The sequence below is a fragment of the Fukomys damarensis genome, unplaced genomic scaffold (genome assembly GCF_012274545.1).
Source record: "Fukomys damarensis isolate Sample0158 unplaced genomic scaffold, DMR_v1.0_HiC HiC_scaffold_38, whole genome shotgun sequence".
Lineage (NCBI taxonomy): Eukaryota > Metazoa > Chordata > Mammalia > Rodentia > Bathyergidae > Fukomys > Fukomys damarensis.
The window spans coordinates 35,754,982-35,778,643 of NW_022900950.1; the positions used below are offsets into that span (position 1 = coordinate 35,754,982).

The following is a 23,662-nucleotide window of genomic DNA, read 5'->3' on the forward strand; positions in this document are numbered from 1 at the left end:
GGGGAATCATTTTTGTGAATGGTCAGTAGAGTGATGCCTCAGTTGGCGAACTCAGTTTGTTCCAAATTTGTGTTTGAAGACCGAAAAGTTTGAGAACTGAACCTGGAAAAGCTGTTGCTGCTATCGATGCATAACATACTGCTATTATTAGTCTTTTTATATAAATATAAATATACACATACACACACACACACACACATATAAATTGAATTTTGGGAAAGTTTAACGGTGCTGCCAACTTTGGAAAAAGTTATCCCAATTTACTGTGTTGAGTTGGATGCTGCCAACTTTGGAAAAAAGTCATCCCAATTTACTGTGTTGAGTTGGCATTGTACAGAAATGGACAGCCATTTTGGTCTAGACATGTTAATTTTTTTATTTTTATTTTTTCCATGTGTACAGGGGTAACACATCGTACCAAATATGCAAGGTCACATCTACGTGGGTTTGATTACAGAAACTAATAAAGTATTCTCTAAATAATGACAAAAAGAATAAGATAAGACTATAAGAGCAAGAAGCAATTTAAATATGTTCAGGGACCATTTTCATCTCCAGAATTAAGGATTATTTTAATGTTACACCATTGCCTTTTCTCTTTTACTTTCCTTTTTAGTTTTATTTTAGAATTCCCTATTTTTAATGTTCATACAGAGATTTCTTTAACTGAAATACCGAATAGTTTCTTTGGTATGAAAAACTGTAATAGTACACAGTATCCTAATGAGGTAATTAATAATGTGAAATAGGAAGTAAAGGGCTAAAGGTGTAGGGAAAGTGGGAAGGGTGGGGGAAAGGTAATAAGGGAGAGGAAAAAAATATGAGAAACTTAAAAAATGGAAATAAAGTGTGTGTAAATGAGGAGGGGAGGAGGGGGTGAAGGGAGGGCAGGGATAAGGGGAAAAATGAGAATCAAGACCTATTATATAAAGGTACAGAATCCCAATGATGAATGTAACTGTATTGTATACCTAGATTGTACCAATAAACTCAATAAAAAGAAAAAAAAAGAAATAATGGAAAACCAAAAAATTTATTTTTGAGGTCCCAAATTTACACTTATCGGTTCATTGTTCCAGGACTAACAAATTTCACAGTGATCTCTTTCTTTAACTCTATCATAGTTCTCACAGTTTTCAGCTTAGCTTTACTATGGGTATCACTTTCTTTGGAACCACAACTACAATATTTCATGCAAATAAGGCACAGAAGATAGCATAGGGTTGAATGTTTTAATGCACCAACAGTGACGTTGAACCTATGGCACACATGCTGCATCAGGCACACAGAGCTCTCTCTTGGCACATGAGCCAAGTGTATGAGTTGTTGTTTTTTTTTTTTCTAAATGAAAACCTCAGTGTTCAGGTTTGGGTACTTGGTCTTTATAAGGTTTGCCATTACTTCACTGACACAAGTACTCTATGTTTTCTGAGTGAGCGTGGGGGGAGTTCGACTGAAACATCACCCCTTCGTGTTTGTGGAGTATGATTCATTCTCCTCTATAGGATTTTTCAAGTTGGATTTTTGGTTGAACTATCGAGCAAAGTTATGACACTAAGCAGATTTTTTTTTTTTTTTTAACTTTGCTGTTGGAGTGGTGGAAAGTTCAAGCTTGGACCTGTTCGACAACTGAAGTATCACTGTGTGTGATAGAACTATGTCCTCAGTCTCACTGAGTTAGATATCTTTCCAAAGCCAAATCCAATCTGGCATCAGTAAAATCTGAAGAGAAAAATGTGACAGCCCCATTTTTCTTTGGTTCAGACCTCAGTAGGGTGCCTGCTGCTGGGAGCTGATGGAGTGGCCTTGCAACAGCTTGATCCACGGCCCTCTACTCCATGGGACACCATTGCCAAGATCCTGAGCAACACACTGCTCATCAGCCCCCTGTGTTCTGGCAAAGAGGAGAGATCATAATTGCAGTAGCTCATTTCTGGGATTCTGTGCTAACTACTCGGGCCAGCTGTATATGGTAAAATTTCACTGCTGATGGTATCAAAGCCTTCAGTTAATTATTCAGAAACATGTTCTTATAATCAAAAATGTTATAAAGACTAAAGTAGTTTAGTAGCTGTTTTGTTGTTGTTGCACCTGTTGTTTTAACTCCATTGTTTTTATAGCCACCCCCCATTAAATTAAAATGTTTCCTCTAAATTACCTACGGAGAATTAGTCATTGTAATAATGTTATACTTTTTTAAAAGGATATTACTCATTATACTGTTTTTTCCCTGTTTTCTATAATATGACTTTCTAGTTACATGTGGAAGCTTTCGAGAAGCTGAACCTACAGCTGCAATTAATGTTAGTGGGAGTATGCAACACATCAGGAAAATACATAGGACTTAATTTCAGCTCTGGCCCATTATTAAAGAGGGCACACAATTTAATCTTACCTAGTTCCAATACTAATGTTAAAAGAAATTTTAATAATATCAATGACAACCAACTACTGTGGACTTTATGCCATTCACCTTTCAGTTCTATGAGGTAGATTGGTATAATTTATCCTTATTTTACCTAAGAAATAACTAAAGCTTAGGTTAAGTAAAGACCACGGGTTGTAAATGAGTGACTAAGGCTCCAATCTAAAATCTTTCAGATTCTAAAGTCCATACACTTAATGCCTGCATCCAGCTATTATACTAGCTAAAAAAAAAAAATTAAAATAGCGTTTAAAGCAAAGTTTGTAATGTATTCAAATACTTAAATTATCTCATAGTAACTCCATGCTATTATTGGGTTAAACATATTTATTGAAATATCATTGAGGGCAGTATAATCTTTCTAGATTATTGAAATCTGACACATGTGGGTCATACTTGAAATATGTGGGCCCCAAAATTCCAAAGTCACAAGTTAAAAATAATTTCTTAAATGAACTTACGTTCCTCAAATAAAACTGACTTTAATATACAAATCTCTGTAGACATCTCACTGCCTGTGACCTGTCCTACATGAATCATCCTTCTTCTTGGAGATTACAGAGATGCATAGTGTGAAAAGTCTGATTCAAAATTCTAGTACACACAAATTGTTTGAAAACGAAAGTGTGAATTGATAGCTTCCCTCTGCCCTTCTTAGGTAGATTTAGACTCAAACTTTTCTTGTCTATGTTTTCTTAAGGGAAGAGTGAAGAGATTGGAATCCCCCATGGTGTCAAATAAGAAGTCCAAACAGGGGACCTTGCTCTTTTTCTATAAAAATACTTAAACTTACCTGAATTCTTTGGGTCAGGAGAAAAGCCTGTTCCAAGAGTTGGACAGCAGTGCTCTTTGATTGGGGATGGGGAAACTCCATTTGGTGTCTCATGCAGCACAAGATATTTGCCACCCTAGTATCTATAAATGGGAAAAGGGGGCAGGGAATGGGTCCCTTGTGACTCTGCTGGGAAAAGACAAAATGTTGGAAAGTGCTGTGGAAATAGGTTTGAGAATGGATTGTGCCATCCATGGAAGTGAGATATGGTAAGCTTTTTTATTTTTCAATAACAATGGCAAAAGTGATACATCATGACTGTCTTTAGTTGTTATTTGCTTTACTGTGGAGAATTAAAGCCTAAACACATTCAAACAAAACAGCATGATGAACTCTGTTCATATTGAACAGTGATCAGCTCATGGCCAATCTGTTGCACACTCCCTGACCTTCCTTCCAATCTTTTGAGGCAAACACTAATCTTCCCTTAGTATCCACCGGAAATCCGTTCCAGGTGCCTCCTCAACATGCTCACATCTATTCTATTTGCATGAACCTGCACACATTTGTATTCTTTAAATCATCTCTAGATGACTTATAATACCAAAGGAGACATGTTACATATATAGTTGTTGCACTGTATTGTTTAGCGTAAAAGAAATAATGTGGGCTGGGGATTTAGCTCAGTAGCGCCTACACCTGCTTTGAAACTCAGAGTCCTGGGTTCAATCCCCAGTACCAAAACAGAAAAAGAAATATGTCCATGTTCAGTACAGATGTAGTTTTTTTAAAAATATTTTTAATGTGCTATTGGTTGAATTTGTGAATGCAGGACTCACAGATACAGAGGTTCACAAATGCTAGAAACCATACTGTTCATCTCTAATTATTTTAGTATGTGTCTCAAAAAAAGATACTTTAAAAATTTTATTTATATTTTTATTACTTGTATGTTTGCAATACATGCTAGTTACGTTCTTTGAGGAATTGGTATAAAATGTATCTTGATCATTTTGATCCCTTTTCCCTCACTCTGCTTTGTCCCTCTGATCCCTTTTCCCCATCTCCAAAAACTCTGCTCTTGTTTGGTTAGCTACTTAACAGGACTCTGTCTCAAAATGAAAATTAGAAAGGTTGGGGATATTGCTTATTCCAATGGTCCCAGATTCAAGCTCCATTACTACAAGACTAATGACAAGTAAATAAAAGATTCTTTTTAAAATGAAAGTTCAGTACCATTATAACACCTGAAAAATTAACAGTAAACTCTTAACATCATCAAATATCCAGTAAATGTTCAAACTGCTAGGTTTTCTTTTTAGCAGATTGCTTCATTCAGTATGCTGAAAAGAATCACACATTACAATAGCTTTGTTTCTCTCTCATTGAGTTGATTGGTACATTTTAGGTATACAGTACAGTTACATCCATCATTGGGATCTTGTACCTTTACATGACAGGTCTTGGTTCTCATTTTTTCCCCTTGTCCCTGCCCTCCCTTCACCCCCTCTTCCCTTCCCCATTTACAAACACTTCATTTCCATTTTTTCATCTTCTCGTATTTTTTTTCTTTTCCCTTATTAGCTTTCCCTTACCCTTCCCACTTTCCCTACACCTTTAGCCCTTTTCTTCCTATTTTACATTGTCAATTATATCATTAGGGTCTTATGTACAATTATAGTTTATTCACACCAGAGAAACTATTTGGTATTTACACATGTGTGACTTATTTATTTCACTTAGGAGTATATCCTCAATATGTATCCATTTTCCTATCAATGACTCTAATTTCTCATTCTTTATGGCTGAGTAGTACTCCACTTTATAGAAAAACCACATCTTCTTTATCCAGTCTCCAACTGATGGGCAAATGGGCTGTTTCCAAGTTTTAGCTATTACAAACTGTGCCACTATAAACATAGGTGTGCATATATCACTGTGATATAATTCTTCTAATTCTTTTGGAAAGATACCCAGCAGAGGGATGGCTGGGTCAAATGGAACCTCCAGTCTAGGCTCTTTGAGGTATCTCCATATTGATTTCCATAGTGGTTGCACCAGTCTGCACTCCCACCAACAATGGAAAATGGAGAAGGGTTCCTTTCTCCCCACAACCCCGCCAACATTTGTTGTTGTTTGATTTCTTGATAACAGCCATTCTTTGTGGGGTGAGGTGGAATCTCAGTGTTGTTTTCATCTGCATCTCGCGAATGACCAGTGATGTGGAACAGTTTTTCATATATGTACTTGCTGCTTTTACTTCTTTATCTGAGAAATGTCTGTTCATTTCAACTGGGATCTCATCTTATTAAAAAGCTTCTGCACTGCAAAAGAAACCATCAACAGAGCTAAAAGACAACCTACAATATCTTTTTTTAAAAAAAAATCAAGGGCCGGGTATTTAGCTCAGTGGTTCTGCTGCCTGTTTCACAAACAAGCACAAGGTCCTGAGTTCAATCCCAGGTACCAAAAAATAAAAAATAATAATAAAATTAAAAAATTCAACAAATAGGGCCAGGGGTATATAGCTCAGAGGTAGAGAATTGGACTTGCATGTGTGAGGTGCTGGAATCCATCCCTAGAAATATAAAATAAAATAAACAAAAAAAATCCTCTTCCAACGTATTTACTCAAGAAACATCTTTCTTTCTCACAGTTTCTTCCACTTTGGATTTTGTTTATTTCAGCCCTTTGGAATAGTATGTATTCCTCCAACTCCTGTATTTCCTGAAAATTGGAAATTAAAACTAAAAATGTGGTCAGATTTCAGTTCTCTTCTTTTTTCTCTTCCCTTTGCTTGCTTGCTTCCTTCCTTCCTCCCTCCTTCATTTTTAAAAAATCTTTTACCGATGTGATATTCCCTTCCCCAGGTTTATTCTTAATCCTCCTAACACTGATAAAATCTATATTGATGAACAAATAATCTTGGTAGAGTTTAAATGTGAACTTAATTCTCTGTGACATCTTTCCAAGTGCATAGGTATAATTCAGCCATTTAACAAACCCTGATAATAAGTTTCAGCTGTGTAGTAGGGGCGTGGGAAGGCAAACAACTCACCATATGATGGACATACTGACCAGAACATGTGCAAAGAAATTACCATGTGGTGATTAACAGGTCAGGTAAAGCTTGGGAGGAACTTAATCTTGTAAGTAACATTTGCACCAAACCTTCGAAGAATTATAATTAAGACAGCATATCTGTTCATAAATAGTCAAGGAAATCTTTGTGTTATTTTACTGAGGTGTCAAACCTGAATGCTTGGCTGATGAACCTGATTGTCCTGTATGGTCACAATTATGGTATCAACTTGACCTACTAGAGAAAGTGTGGCTTGTAAACTGTTTCTTGAATATGTACATGAAGATGTATAAGTATAAAGTGTTGTGGTTATCAACTTCCCTTACCATTTGTCTTGAGAAGTTTCAGGATGTGGGTGGACATGGTTACCTTCCTTCTCCCATTGTAGCAGGATCCTCTTTAACAGTGAAAGGGAATTGCATTGTAGATTACTAGTTGTGGACTTGTGTGAGTCGTCGCAAGAGTCTGCAGACCCACCAATGCACCAAGCATTAGCTTTTGGCTGAACTTATGGTCTCCCAAAATGCATTCCCACTTTTCTAATGTATATAAAAGAAATACTGTTGCTGCTGTAGTACCAAGCCATTTAAAATCATGAAAGCCATGGAATTAACTTTGTGATCATGTGTGGTTTTAATCGATTCTTAAATAGAATTACTATCCTCTTCACATGGGGTGTAAATGTGTTTTTGTAAGAATTTTTTGAAAATTTCTGGCATGAAAACAGCATCTTCGTAAACAGTGTGGATGATAGAACCACATCCCAAATATACTTAATGATTAAAGTGGTAAATTTTATGTTGTGTATATTTTGCCACGATGAAAGTATAAAACATTTTTAACTTACCAAAAATCTATATAAATGTAAATACACACGGGGATCCTCATATTTGAAGAAACTGTACACCAGCAGACGTGTAGCCATGCTCCACCTTGTGACTTAAGTGTTGAGAAAAACAGGTAGAGGTTGGTTTGTGTGGAGCTTTCTGTTGAGTGACACAGACTTGGAGAATCATTCACAAAGAAGTTTTAAGGCATGATTTAACACTATGGTATGACTTTGAACCCTGATAAGCATGTAAAAGGGGAAATATGAGAGCATTTGCAGTCTCATAGGGAGGGTGTGAGTAGTCTCACTCTTGGGGACAACTCAAAGAAAGGCTTCCCTGAGGAAATGGCATTTGAACTGAGGCTTCAAGATGAACAAATAGAGATAACACCTGTAAGAGATCACTGGTGACGTTTGCACTAATTCTTGTCCCCAATGGTGGTAATTGTTTGTTCAATATTCTACCCGGCATGATACCTATGTAACCCTAGTAACGGTTGAGTAATGAATAAAGAAAACTCCAAATACAAATGCCCATACTGGGATTGTGCCAAAGATGTTTGTGAGATCCAAGGCCACCTGTTTTCACTTATTTAATTTTCACTTTTGTATTATAATTGGTTTTACAAAGAACTTCAGGAGGTGATAGTATAACCTTTATTTACAAGGGAAATGTTTTCACTTTGACTGCCGAATTTGTCTTGTGCAATCATCTGAATCTGTTGTTTATTTAACTCATGTTGTTCTTTCCTTGTTTTTCTATCTACTTTCTGAGACCTAGTGTGTGCTCGATCTTTCACATCTAGTCCGTTCTAGATAACATACTTTGAAAGGCTTCTTAGCACAGTAAGAACACAGTATTCTCTTTTCAGTGATGGTGAACCTTTTAGAGATTTCAATGATAGGAACAGCCTGCTGCTGCACAAGTGCCATAGGTTCACGACCACTGGTTTAGATGAATATACATGTAGTATACTACAGTGAGACAAGTTATTGATTCACAAGGATCTGGTTTAAATTCCACATGTCTGAAAGAGCCCACTATGTGTGTTGCTTCAAGAACAAAGACTCCATGGATGGGAAGGAGGCTTGCATCTGCCTTGGATATATCACCTTGTGGAAGTGAGGCAGCCAGAGGGTATGTGTGACCAGTTAAGATTAAAAGAAGTTTTCTAGGGCATCTCTATTGACCAAAGTGAAACTTAACTGTGTTTTTTGGTGTGTTGGTTTTGGTTTTGGCATGGTTTCTAGTCCAAAGTGAAATTTAAGATCAGAATTAACTTCTATTATACACAGCTAAGTTAGGTAAAAATAGTATAGTCAATCAGACAGAAATGGGCCCTCAAGGGAGTCAATGCAAAAGATGAGAACACATTACAACTGTGGCTAGAGGTGCATCTGTCAGGCCACGCCTCTAGATAAAGATGGAATAACTAGGCCTACATGCCTCCCCAAGGGCTAAGCAATAAATTTAAGATTATACTGTAATTGGTATCACCTGGTCCAATAAAGTCTAGCTAAACAACAGAGCCAGGTGGGTGACCGAGACCTCCTGATCCTTCCCTTCCTAAAAAGGCCCTTGTTCTTTCCATGTACACTTGCTACATGACCTGCTTCCCCGTTGGATCAATAGTACCTACACAACTATGCTTGTAGTCTTATTGGTTGCTAATAGTTTTTAACCATGTTGTACCCACCTTGTGATTTTTGTACCCACCTTATGATTTTGTCCTACAAAACTTCCTTTGAGCAGTGGGCTCACTGACAGCCCACATTCAGGTCTCCTCCTGTCTCTTGGGATCTATCTCTCTTGGTAAAGTGTTCCTACTCTTCACCTCTGTTGTTCCTTTGAATTCATTCTTCAACTTCAGAGAACATGAGCCCAATGTATCTGACCATATTATTTCCCCTATATAACCCATAGCAAAACATAAAAATATAGCCAAGGAGAAGTAATTGTATAATGTCCAGCTTCAAGGTTAGTGAAGGACTTCTAACATAAACAAAGATTTGATGATTAGGGACACTCATTTCTATAGACCTTTGTCAATACCGAGATTATTTCTGCAGCCAGTTAGATGTGGTACAAGGCCAATCACATACCCAGAATTCACCAGTTACACCTAGTAAATGTATGATAAGTAAGTTTTCCCTCAACAACAGCCTTATAAATAACCTTATTTTATTTCTATATCTAAATACTTGGAATTTTGTATCACTTTCAACTTTTTTATTATCTGTCAAGTCCCAAGATAAATACTAAAAATTTTTAATTTAATCCCATAGTTTTTATTATATTCTTTCCATTCATAACACAAAACAACTTTTATAGAATCTGATTCTTTTACAAATAGGTTTATATTTATATGATATACAATATACTTTGATATATGTATACTTTGTGCAGTGAATAAATCCAGCTAATTGACATATCTCACTTCACCTACTCATCTGTATGTATGTGTATATATTTTGTAAGAACATTTAAAGTCTACTTTCTTAGCAATTTCAAGTATATAACATGTCTGTGCTAGTTAACTTTAATTGTCAGTTCAACTGAATTAAGAGATTCATGGAGAATTGGGTCATGGGTTAATCACTGATGTTTGTGTAGCTGAATGTAAGCACAGTTGGAAAAGGAGCTACTGAGCCACGCCTAAGGAGGAGACAGTTCTCACTGGTGCCCTGCCCCGGTGCTCTTCTTCATCACCACGTTAAAGTGGACATCTTTGCTCTGCCATGCTCTTCCCCTGTGCCATTGCTGCTGTAGAGCCAGCTGAGCATGGCCGAAGCTTCCAAAACAGTGACTCAGAACAGACCTCCCCTCTTTAAGTTTCAAGTGTTAGGTATTTTGTCCCCCAGTGAGAACTTGATCAACTTGATTTCTTATTCCATTCAGACTTGTATAATTAATTACCATAAACTGAGTAATCTGTAAAAAATGAGTTTATTTCTAACATTTCAGAAGACTTGGAAAGTCCAAGATTAAGGTACTAGCATACCTGATGTCAGGCGAGGGTTTCTTCCTCATAGATGATGTCTTCTTGCTGCTTCTGCCTGTGAAGGTGGAGACAAAGTAGTTGCCTCAGCCTTAATTCCATCCATAATGATTCTGTCCTTATAATCATATCACTCCCCAAGGCCTTACCACTCATGATAGGCTTAGGGATAAAGTTTTTATCATGTGAATATTAGGGACACATTCAGGTCACATGATCACATACTACAGTCACCATACTATATAATAAATTTCCAGAATTTATTGCTCTTGTCTAGTGAAAATTCTGTACCCAGATTGTTATCAAATTTTTGGGTGCTGGAGTCTCCTTCTAGAGGTGATTTCTAAGTCCTTCCTCGCTTAAAGAATTGAACAAAACAAGCATAAACAGTGACAAAGTACGGAAGGGTAGAGGGAAAATGGGCTCTTCAGAGCAAATTTGGGCTGAGGAGAAAATAAAACTACAGCCTACAGTGTAAGGTGGGCCACTGTGAAGAAGCACGATAGTGAGTGCTAAATATCAACTCTCTCTTTTTCATATTTCCACACTGCCATCGTGTGTAGGTCATACTATCAAAAACCTGCTGGAGTTCTCACGAGATGTCCACATGCAGGTTTTGCGAACTGTTTTTGAACATGTTTTGAACGTGTATCTTGCCAGGCCTCCTTTCCCAGCTACTTTTGGCCACACCCTGTCTTCCTGTCTTACATTAACCAATTTTTCCCTTCCTCACTTACCTCTCAATACCCCCTGGTAACCACCATTCTATTGCCTTCCTGTTTGTTCATTTGTTTTGAGACAGGGTCTCACTGTATACTCCAGGTTGACTTCAAACTCACAATTCTCCCTCCTCAGGCTCCCAAATGCTGGGGTTACACATGTGCACCACCACATCAACTTGAATTTGACTCTTTGTTTTGGTACTGGGGATCAAACTTGGGACCTTGTGCTCGGGAGGCAGGCAGCAGAACCACTGAGCTAAATCCCTAGCCCCAACTTTGACTCTTAAATTCAACATATAAGTAAGATTGTTCAATGTATTTCCTTGTATATCTCTTACGACTTAGCCCCAGGTTCATTCATGTCATTGCAACTAAAAGTATTTGCGTCTCTTTTAAGGCTGAATTTGCCATTGTGTTTATACATACGTTTCCTTTATGCATGCATCCATTGATAGACACTTTGATTCTTTATCTTGGCTGTTGTAAATCATGCCTCCATGAAGATTGGCCTGCAAACACTATTTGACCTACTAGTTTCACTTCCATTGGTTATATACTGAGAAGCAGTTCGATTTTTAATTTTTTGAGGTACATCTATACCGTGTTCCTTAATAGCTATACTGATTACATCCCATTGACAGTATGGAAGGGTTCTCCTTTCACGCCACCTTCACCAACATTTATCTTTTATCTTTTTCGTAAAAGTCACTTTAATAAATATGAGGTCATACATCATTGTATTTCAGTTTTCATTTCCCTGAGTATCAGATTCTTTATGTTTTGGTCAAAGAAGATGATTACCAAAGCTGAGCATGATAGCACACAGCTGTAATCCCAGCACCCTGGAAGGCTGAGGCAGGAGGCCTGAATGTTCAAGTCCAGCCTGAGCAACTTGGTGACTTAGAGTCAATGGAGGCCCTGAGTTCAATCCCCAGAACAGGAAGTGGGGGTGAGGGAGTGACTACCAAGAATCAGGACAGAAATGACCAGCATTCTGTAAAAGGAGGCATAAATGAGAAAATTATAACAATAATGACATTATTCTTATATATATTCTTTTTCTTTGTAGGAAAAGCCATTGACAAAATCTCTACAGCGGGGAGAAGACCCACAGTTTGATCAAGTATGTAGTATAAAATATATTGTATATATCAAAATGCACAAAAAGCAAGCCCTGGGTGTTCACTCTTGTAGTGAGGAGCTTCCTCAAAGAAGATACAAGTATGTGCTTCTACGAATTGTGCCCTGCAACATTTACAGTTGGGTTTTATGAATGTCCTGTGGATGCCTTTTGATTTGATTTAAAAGAACTAGCAAATGTGGAAATAATATGAGTAGGCCCTCAATTAATTGTTTCCTACATCTTTGTATGCCAGAATTAAAGTAACTGGTAAAAGATCGCTTAAAGGAAATTTCATTCCAAAACTTCACATTCTTCTTAATAAATGATATTATATGATGATCAGGTCTCTGCACTAGAGCTTATTCATACTTTCATCTATCATGATTTGAATGTCTACAGTTGTCAAGACATGTTGCTAGGCACCAGTTTATAAAATCTAGGATAACTTCAGCCCTTCAAGAATTCACAATCTTGTGAAAGAGAAAGCACCTCAATAATGATTATAAAAGTAAAGGATCTTAGTTCTAATAAGAGAAAATACATAAAATTAGCAATTTCAGGCAGAATAAATGCAAAGAAAGTCCTTTAGAACAGGTCAGAACTACCAGTAGTAAAAGTTACATTCAACTCTAAATAGTAGGTAGTAGCAAGAAATCGGGATCTGTGAGATCTTAGTTCCATAACTTCAGGAAGGCTCTAGGTCTCCTTGAAAATGATGGATAATAGAACATCATAGGTAGTTGGAGTGTGTTTGTGGTGTTTCCTATACTGCTGCAGCTGATGAGAAAGAGGATGGGCATCTTCTTAAAAAAAAAAAAACCCAGTTTGTGCCAACATCAGAGCCAAAATGCTGCACCATGGTATGTGTGATGTCCTGGTCTATGTAGGGTGGTTTTTTAATGGTCCAATTGGAGGACACCGAGAATATACTTTCACAGGGCTTTGAAATCACCTTAAATGTGGAATGCAGAGGAAGTATCTCTGATTGTACGTGCCCAGATTTGTGGGATCCAGAAGCATCATGCTCTGGAGACAAAGTCCCTCATTTTTTATGTTATGAGCTACTCTATAACAGTCACTTCACACAATCCTGCTCATGGTCAGCCTGCTGAGGCAGGTGTGACCCTGCACTTGCTATTTTGCTGGAATACCTGGTTGTTTTCTAGAATTGCATTCTAGACTGCTACTGAGTCAGAGGGTAGGTGCATCTCTGTGTGTCCTCTTCCCTAGTCATATTGTCACTTGCTATTGTCACGTACAGAGTCTGGGATTCTCAGAGGACCTTGCAGAATATGTACATGGTGTTTAATGTCAGTGTTGTGGAGATAGGGAAGGTAGTGTTAACTGAAATAATTAGGCTTACGTACAATTCTTTTTTATTCACTGTTGTATTTCTGCATTTCAACATCGTGGAAAAGAATTGTCTTTTAGACCCGATTTAAAAATAGGCATCCAAAATGAACAGACATTTCTCAGACAAAGAAGTAAAAGCAGCAAGAAAATATTTGAAAAAATGTTCCACATCACTGGTCATTCGAGAGATGCAGATGAAAACAACACTGAGATTCCACCTCACCCCACAAAGAATGGCTGCTATCAAGAAATCACACAATAACAAATGTTGGCGGGGTTGTGGGGAGAAAGGAACCCTTCTCCATTGTTGGTGGGAATGCAGACTAGTGCAACCACTATGGAAATCAATATGGAGATACCTCAAAGAGCTTGGACTGGAGGTTCCATTTGACCCAGCCATCCCTCTGCTGGGTATCTTTCCAAGAGAACTAAAAGAATCATATCACAGAGAAGTATGTGCACCCATGTTTATAGCGGCACAGTTTGTAATAGCTAAATCTTGGAAACAACCTATTTGCCCATCCGTTGGAAACTGGATAAAGAAGTTGTGGTTTTTCTATAAAATGGAATATTACTCAGCCATAAAGAATGAGAAAATAGATTCATTCATAGGAAAATGGATACATATTGAAGATATACTCCTAAGTGAAATAAATAAGTCACACATGTATAAATACCGAATAGTTTCCCTGGTGTAAATAATCTGCAACAATGCATAAGATTCTAATAAGATTACTGACATTTAGAAATGGGAAGAAAGAAGCTAAAGGTGTAGGGAAGGTGGGATGGGTAGGGGAAGAGCAAAAAGGGAAAAGAAAAATGTGAGAGAATGAAAAGATGATAATAAAGTGTTTGTAGATGGGGAGGGGAGGGGGGGTGAAGGGAGGGCAGAGGTAAGGGGAAAAAATGAGAATCAAGACTTGTCATGTAGAGGTACAAGATCCCAACAATGAATGTAACTGTACTGTATCCCTAAAATGTACCAATAAACTCAATTAAAGCTGGAAAAAAAAAGAATTGTCTTTTAAATTAGACAGACCTGAGTTCAGTTCCCTCCTTCAGTGCTTAATCAGTGTGATTACTTTTACAGTAACCATGAAGCTCATGGTGTTGCCCTTGGAGTCATGTGGTCAACATCATCTGGGAGCAGTTAGATGAACAGACTCTTGGTGCCACCCCAGAGCTGCCGAATCTTCATTTTAACATGACCCCAGGTGGCCCACCTGTGCATTAAGTCTGAACGATCCCTGCTCTGTGCCATTGCTCTGTGTAGTAGACACCCTTAAGTGTGACTCAGTAACATGATGGTCAATGAGAGCTTTCCAGAGACAAATAGCATTGTTCTCTTATCCTAAAATCATAAGGTCACACCTGAACCATGGGAGAGAACAATCTACAAAGTCTCTCATGATTAAAAAAAGAAAAAATAGCAAGACTCCCAGGCAACAGAGAAATTTGATTAAAGTTGGTCCACCTGTGGATTCAATGAATAAAGTCAGCAAACTTTTGAAAAGTATCTGCTGTGATTTAAATGTTTTTCCTCCAGAATTCAAGTATAACTAGTGTGGTAGTACTAAGTGGGGCCTCTGGGATTTGATCAGGCCATTGCCTGCTCCCTAAGTGCCTTATATAAGGGTTTGATAAAGGAGTTTTTCCCCTTTGTCCCTTTATCTTGTGAGGACTGGTGTTCACAGTGCCATTTTGGAAGCAGATGCTTTTTCTGGGAAAAAGCATAGTTTACCAGGTGCTAACCTCTCCTACTGTTCCCTTATGCTGAACTCTAGCCTCCAGAATGGTGAGAAAGTTCTGTACTTTATAAATTATCTAGCTTTGGGTATTTTTTACTACTATAGTCGCACAAACTTAAGATCATGGTATATCAGCTACTTCAACAAATTTTAAGAATTGTGGTGCCATTGGCAAGGCCATGAATGTATCACATGGTCTCTAGGTCTTTTGGTATGAAACAAGAGTAGGTATATTTAATGAAATAAATGTTTGTTTTATTCCAAACAATAGGTTTTATCTGGATTCCCACAGAAATTTGTCTAGAGGAAAAAGCCTAGAGTTGCTAGAGTTGCACAGACACTATTGGCTACAGACTAGTTACAACTGTTAGTAATAGAAGTAACAATTCATAAGTACCGTAGAACAGGGGCTATACTTTGTACATCCTTTAAATAACATCCAACAGGTTTCTTTTGAGAGGATATTTTCTCAATCTATTCTTATTAGATACCACTTGTGTGAATGATAGAGTATAATAAAGCTGAGCTTCCTCTGCTTTGCTGCCTGATCTGCGTGGCACTATTCCCTCCTCCACTTAATAAGCTCATGATTCATTTTCCTCTGACTGGAAATGCATAAAAAGAAAAATAATAATGTAATACTTTATAATTTACTAAGCTGCTTCTGACATATTATCTCACCTGACGTGGCTCAATCCTTCCAACACCTCCAAGGAGACACCACCACACCACCATCACTATCATCTTCTCTCAAGTGTTACATTTAACGGAAATGACTCACAGAATAGTTGCCCTATATTATACGACTAAAGCCCTAAGCAGCCAAGACTGAAATCATGTGTTCAAACTTTAAACCCTATGCTTCTTGCTTTTTAATTTGTTGGTTTTTAAAATTAAGTTGATGATCATTTTACATGTTCTTTGGCCTATTAGTCTGTTTTTAAATCTCTATATATGATAATTAACTTTATAGTTCTTGTAAGATAAATCTGATGATGGAAAAATAAAAGAGGGGTAGAGGGAGGGGGGAAGAAGAGAGTTGAAATGTGTTACGTACATGTACCAATTCCCTACAGGGAATATAATCATTTTGTACTGCAAACATGTACTAATAAAAGTCAAGAAAAAGTAAGTTGATGAGAATTCATAGATTTTCAAGTTACAGGACCTAAGGTGGTATACCAATTTTAATTAAATTTTGCTGCTAATGATAAAACAGCAAAGAAGGGAATAGTTATTGTTGAGTAATATTGTCTATCTCTGCTAGATACTTTTCCAATGTGGAATTCTTAAATTTGCCAGTTTTCCAGTTTGAATTTAAATATATATTTTTTCAGAGGGTAATGTGTCATATTTCTTTGTCTTTCATATTTTATATCTTTATAGTCTTAACTATTGCTTTTAAATCCTTTAACTTAATCATATTTTAACTGTAAGATAAACCTGGAAAAAGCCCAATTTTTTTTATTGTTTATTGGTACATTCTAGGTATACAGTACAGTTACATTCATCATTGGGATCGTGTACCTTTTCATGACAGGTCTTGGTTCTCATTTTTTCCCCATTCCCCTGCCCTCCCTTCACCCCCTCCACCCTTCCCTATGTACAGACTTTGTTTCCACTTTTTTCCTTTTTTCACATTTTCTCTTTTCCCTTCTTTCTCTTCCCTTACTTTTTACTTCCCTTTTCCTTCCCTTTAGCCCTTTTCTTCCTATTTCACTTTATCAGTTATGCAATTTGAACCTTATTTACACTTTTTAACACCAGAAAATTATTCGGTATTTACACATGTGTGTCCTATTTATTTCACTTATGAGTATAAAGCCCTATTTTTACATAATTGAAGTATATTTTTTGCAAATGGAAAAGGGCCTCAGAGATGGAGGGAGAGTTGAGGAAAGAGGGAAGTAAAAAGAATTGAGATTTATTATGTGTAAGTACTCTCCAAGATGAGTATAATCATTATGTACTGCAAACATGTATTAATAAAATTTTGAAAAATAAAATTGATTTTTTTTTTTTTTTTTGGTACCGGGGATCAAACTCAGACCCTTGCACTTGTGAGGCAGGTGGCAAAACCACTGAGCTAAATCCCCAGCCCTAGAGGGTTAAATTTTTTTTTCTTCTTTGAGTTTATTGGTACATTTTACGTATACAGTATAGTTACATTCATCATTGGGATCATGTACCTTTACATGACAGGTCTTGGTTCTCATTTTTTCCCCTTGTCCCTGCCCTCCCTTCACCCCTCCTCCCCTCCCCCTTTGCAAACACTTCATTTCCATTTTTTCATTTTCTCATATTTTTCCCCCTTATTAGCTTTCCCCTACTCTTCCCACTTTCCCTACACCTTTAGCCCCTTTCTTCCTATTTCACAATGTCCATTATATTGTTAGAGGATTGAATTTTGTAAGCCAGGTATTAATGGGGAAAAAAATCATACTACTGAGTGCTTTACCCTTTGGAGAGCTAGGAATTTGGCCTCTTTTACTTTCCACAAGTTTTACTAGTATGAACTTGACACACTCTTACACAGCCCTTGTTACCGGGGGTGTGTACTAAATGTTGAGCCAGCTTGTGGAAATAAAGAGAGAGGAAGCAGGTGCCTGCCCTAGAGAGGCCCCGTCTAGTGAGTGAGATAATTGGATAAATGATAGGGCTAATGAGTAAGCTAACAATGAAAGGATGGAGTTTGGTGAGAAGCTCCAGAAGGCAGGGAGGGCAAAGGGTGTGGAGCAGTTAAGAGCTGTGCCAACCGAATTGGCTTTAACTTGTGTAAAGTCATTTCAGTAAGGAAAAGAGATTTTCAGTGGCTTCTTCGAAATAGCTAAATTAACTGTCAGGGGTTAGCAAGTACAGTGAAAGAAAGTTGTCCTGGTGATAAAGTTTTTTAATTTAGTAAATATTTATTATGCATGTGAGTGTGCATGCATATATGTGCACACTCTCAGGACCCTAGGAATGTGACTCACATTCCAGAAACTTCAGATTACAAGGGCCTCTGATTTGGGCCCACATGAATGCTGCAGGTAGAGAGTGTTTTGAGACTCTAGGGTCAAGTGCAAAGAGAAAGCTTTCTGGGAAAAAGCATAGTTTACCAGGTGCTTAGTAGAATAAATCGGATTTGGCTGGGTGTCGATGATGAGAAAAAGAGGAAATTTCAGAAGAAAGGATTACATATTTTATGCAAAGGACTTGAACAGAAGGTGATGTTATAAAATATCTTTGAGGTCTGTAAATGGATCATTTTAGTAAGGAAAAGAGCATATATTATTAAATCTTCAAAAGCAAGCAAAATCTTGACCTGTACATATAAGGTTTTATTTCATTCATTATTAATGAGGTATATTACCTCCAATTAAGAAAATCCGAAAGCAGACATTTATACATCTGGAAGAGTGAAATGATTGTAAAGTCAGAAACCAAAGCAGTATCTTCCCAACAGGTCTCTTCCCTCAGAGTAAGAAAACTCCTAAAGAGGTTTAGCTCTGGGTTTCCACTGAAGTATATGTTTTTCCTATAGTCTGAGAGTGTTAGTGAAGATACCAGCCCTTATAGGCAGAAAGGGATCTCATTGTAAAAGGCCTCACTGCCAGTGGGTTGCAGCTTTATCCTCACATACCAGTATTTAGGTGATGTGACAACTTATTCCCAAGAGGTCATGTTCATGAAGAAGAAACAGACCTTTGAAGGGATGAGGCAGTTTGGAAGGTTGGCACTGATAAAGATTTGAGATTAAAAGGGCCTGAATTAAAACAGAAGCAGGAAGGCTCATATGATGTACCTAAAAAATATAGAAAAATAATCAATATTAGTTGAGAAAGAAAGGTTTTTGTTTTTGTTTTTGTTTTTGTACCAGGGATCAAACTCAGGACCTTGTGCTTGCGAGGCAGGCACTGGCGCCAACTGAGCTAAATCCCCAGCAAGAAACATAATTTTAACTGTAATTTTAAGCCATGGTTTGAAGTGATTTCCATGCAGTTCAAACACCTGGGGCTTGAAACCTGCTAGAATCTGCATAAGGTGCACAGATAAGAATAATACAGAATTCCTGCCCTCAGGGGTTTCAATCCCAGTAGAAAGACAGATGTCTATACAAATTATTCTACAATGATAAAGCTACCCTGGGAGTGTGCTCAAGTACTGTAGGAACTGGAGTGGGGACAATTAATGGGGTCAGAAAGGTGAATGACTGTATGTCATAGGAAGCAGTCAAGAAGTGGTGATGTCTGTTGTTCAGATGAGCATGATGGGCCAAGTTATAAGTCTCATGCACAAAGGTGGAAAAGAGTGGCATGCTGGGGAATAGCAGAGGCTGAAGTTGGACAGGTGGACTGTGGCCTGTTGCAGTGAGTTGAGGAGCCAGGCTGAGTAGACTATTTTTCATACCTTACGAGCTTGTCAAGCAGAGGAATGCTATGCCCAGGGGTGGAGGAGGAAAACAGGGGAGGCTATAAATCAGTTTTACACATATGAATTTTCAGGGATGTTGGATGTCATGGGAGGAATAATTGAGGTTCATATTTATTCATTCAACAAACAGAAGTTACGAGAGTAGAGAAGCGAAGAATATCATAGGAGAACAAAGAGATGAGGAGCAGGAGAGTGAGATTCTTAAACGAATAGCCTGAAAAAGTGGCCAAAAATGTGGGCAAAGTCTAGGATGATGCGCCTTTTCAGGAAAGAGGTGGCTCACTGTCTAGTGGGAAGGGACATTGTGAAAGATGCAGATGACAGAGCTGGAGATTAGCAGGCAGGAGTCCACAGGAAGGGCTGTCCTTTACATGTAGAGTGCATTTTCGTGGTTGATAAGTTAGCATTAGTTTAAGAGACTTGCTTTCACAGTTAAGTTATAGTGGCTGATTATGATTGGAACATTAAAAGCAGTGTGCCAGAGCAGGATCATAGTTCCAGAGGAGTTCTTTCCTGTGATCTATGGAAAGTGTCCTGTGAATGAAAGGCACGGTGAGCTTATCATTTTACCTTCAAGTGGTTTTCTTCTAATTAAATTTTATAGACATCCCATTTAAATATAAAGCCTGAGGCATTTGATTCCAGATTCTCCAATGAACAACAGCTAATTTCTGATGAGGGTGAACCTGGTAGAGGTAGGTGGTGGTCAAATCCAGCTCAAGTATCAATTTAACCAATTTGGAAAATGAAAAGCAACACTCCAAAATAACCCTTACTCTAGAGAACATGCAGCTTTTACCTGGTGGTGAATGCATTAATGACAGTTACTAGTGGGCTCTGTACAGCGTGTTCAGTTCTCATTACTGCTGTCTTCACTGAATTCCTAAATATCTGTCCTTCTTCCAGTCTGCCTCTCAGTCACACATGCATTGGTGAGATGTCTTCCTGACTCGCTGCCACCTCTCTTCTTGTTCCCTAAAATCTGCTTGGTATTCTCATCACACAAGACCAACAAAGACAGACCCAGCGGTGGACCAGTAGCCTTTCTTTGGTCCTTTCCTCAGAGCAATTGACACTCTTTACCAGGTTCCCCTTGAAAAGTCTCTCTTTCTAGGGTCCTATATGATGCAGCCAAGCCCCAGATGCTTACTGTGCTTACTCTTATCTCCTGTGCAGTTCTTTATGCAACTGTTTGAGCACAGTGAGATCATTCACTTGGGACAATAAATATCTGGATTCTAATTTCTATGCTCTGATAAAGGCTCCTTTGGGAAGTAATCTTACTGTATATGCAAAAGTGAAATAACTTCCACTTACTGCATGAGACTATTTTAAGAGACAAAGCCAGAGCAATACTTCAAATAGTAAAACAGTATGTAGTGAACAATTTGTGGTACAGGTTGAGTATCTTCAGACCAAAAATCAAAAATCCAAAATGCTCCAAACATGAAGTTTTTAAGTGCTGACATACCTCAAGCAGAATTTTCCCATGACATGAAACTTTGTTTAAGCATTTGGAAGCTATGGCTGATCTGAGAGATACAAACAAATTTTTTTTACAATCTGTTAAGGAGTAACACCTGACCTGCAACTACTGCAGGATTAAGGCGCAAAATTCTTAAAAATGTTATGTAAGATTATCTTCAGGTTATGTGAATAAGCTGTATATGAAATACATGAATTTTATGTTTGGACATGAATCCCCCTCCCCAAGATATCTCATTATTATATATATGCAAAAATACAAAATCTGAAACACATCTGTTCCCAAGTGAATAAAAGATTCTCAGCACGCATTAACTAACTGTATGGTTATATCATTAGAAAACACATAAACAGTTGTCTAAAAGCCAAGGGCAGAGAAAATGCACAAGAAAGCATATACGTTTGTAACTGGAAGGTATGTAAAATAAAGGTTCAGCATTCACTCTATTCAACAGCCAGAATTTTCATTTCTGAGTTTTCATGTATCTAGAAACTCTCATTGTTCGACCACCAGGTAAAGGTTGTATTTCACTAATGGCTAAAGATGTTGGGTATTTTTTATATATGTATTGGCCATTTATATTTCTTCTTTTGAGAAGTATCTGTTCAATTTTATTACCCATTTACTGGGCTCTTTGATTTTTTTGGTGTTAAGTTTTTTGTGTTTTCCATCTATCCTAGATATTAATCCTCTGTCAGAAGAATAAATGCCAAAGATTTTTCTCCCATTCTGTACTTTCTTCCCTGTTTCAGCTGTTTTCCTTGCTGTATGGAGACTTTTTAATTTGCTGTTGTCTTGTTTGTTGATTCTTGCTATTTCCTGTGCTATTGGAATGCTGTTCAGAAAATCTTTGCCTGTGCCTGTCACCTCATGTGTTTCCCTACATGTTCTTCTAGTGATTTTAAAGTTTCTCCTCTTATACCTCAGGGCATTTTGAACTGATTTTTGTATAGGATGAAGAATAGGGTTCTAGTTTTAGTCTTCTACATATGACTATCCAGTTTTCCCAGCACCATTTGTTAGACTGTCTCTTCTCCAACATATAATTTTGGCTCTTTTGTCAAGAATCAGATGGCTGTGGTTGCATGTGTTTATTTCTTTGTCCTCTATTCTATCCCATTGGTCTCTGGATCTATTTTTGTGCTAGTACCATACTGTTTTTGTTATGGCTTCATAATATAATGTGAAATTGGGTATTGTTGCTAGTCTTCCCTGTTTACTTCAGATTGTTTTGGCTTTTCTTGGTCTTATGTGTTGCTATACAAAGTTTAGGTTTGTTTCTTCTAGTTCTGTCATTGGAATTTTGATTAGATAGCATTGAATCAGTAGATTGATTTTGATAATGTAGTTATTTTAATACTATTAATTCTGCCAATCCATAAACATGGAAGGTCTTTCCACCTTCGAGTGTCATCTTTAATTTCTTTCTTCGGTGTTTTTTAAATTGTAGAAGTCTTATACCTCCTTGGTTAGGTTGATCCCTAGCTTATTTATTTATTCATTTATTTGATACTATTATGAATTCATTTGTTTTCTCAATTTCTCAAGCAGTTTATTGTTGCTACAGTATATAGAAAAGCTATTGATTTTTGATGTTGATTTTGTATCTTTGCACTTTAGTTTCTTACTATGTTAAAAATGCCATCCATCAACAGGGAAATACATGGTAAAATATACCCCTACTTTTATCATAGGGCTAACATAGCTCCATTTTAGGCAGTGATAATTTTCCTGAAAAGGAAGCAGAAGAAATGTTTCAATATTGGTTCTAACAAATTCAATAAAATCTGTTCAGAATATATAAATGAAAAATGTAAGCAATTAAGAGCAGTTAAACAAACTTGCATTGGATTTTATGTAATACTATCATTCACCATTTCTTAAGTATTCTGCAGTGAAACAATTCATTCAATGAAATGAAGCAAGATGCTGAACTCAAATAACGACCTTTTCTCATTTTCACAAAAAATTTATTTAATGTATAGATTTCTATATTTTTAATTTTTGATAATAAATTATTACCTTTGGCACCTGTTGGTCACTCACAAATAATAGTATGAGAGTGTAATATGTGATTGATTAATGATAAGTTAAAATTTCCAATTACTTGAATAGATCAGTAGTTTGTGGTATTACTCGTGTGTATCCTGAACCCCATGGTTGCTTGGCCCCTGGTCTTACTTGAGAAATCCATCCATGCAGTTACTTTAAAATAATTTCTTAAGTGCATCACTCATACCAAGTTAGCCTTATTATTGTAAAATGTAGAATGACTCCATTGATTAATTATTCAAATATTTATGTATGAAGTTTTCTTCTTTGCATTTAGTAAGCATAATAAAATGCTTATGAAAATTCAGTGTCTTCCCTGTAGCATAATAGTTTCTTCTAGTCTATTTATATGTAAAAAGTAAGAGTAAACATTAGAACATTTACAAAATGCACTTAGTAGTCCCCTCCGTCTCCCCGAAAGAGAAAACACCAGTATGAAATAGTTCTGTGATTCCGTGCACTTCATCTCCTCCTGTGGCCCAGAACCTAGCTCATGGATGCTGGAAGAATATGATCATTTATATGCAACAAGAACATCTTTGTTGTCGGCCTGCCTTCTTTCAGCAGCAGCACAGAGCTAGAATTCATCTCCCCACTGGCTCTGGTTCCCGTAAATGAAGGAGTTGAATAACCAAGAAGCCAGTTAGACCTTCCTCCC

General features: G+C 37.3%; 1 protein-coding gene across 6 annotated transcripts in view; it reads left to right on the plus strand.

Annotated features, from left to right (window-relative positions):
* Fry (FRY microtubule binding protein) overlaps positions 1-23,662 on the plus strand; it is a 353,736-nt gene that overhangs the window by 153,188 nt on the left and 176,886 nt on the right. For all 6 annotated transcript variants that reach the window (XM_010623889.3, XM_010623892.3, XM_010623891.3 and 3 more), the window contains one exon: positions 11,899-11,952. In XM_010623889.3, the coding sequence (XP_010622191.1) occupies positions 11,899-11,952 (54 nt within the window). The remainder of the gene's footprint in view (positions 1-11,898; positions 11,953-23,662) is intronic.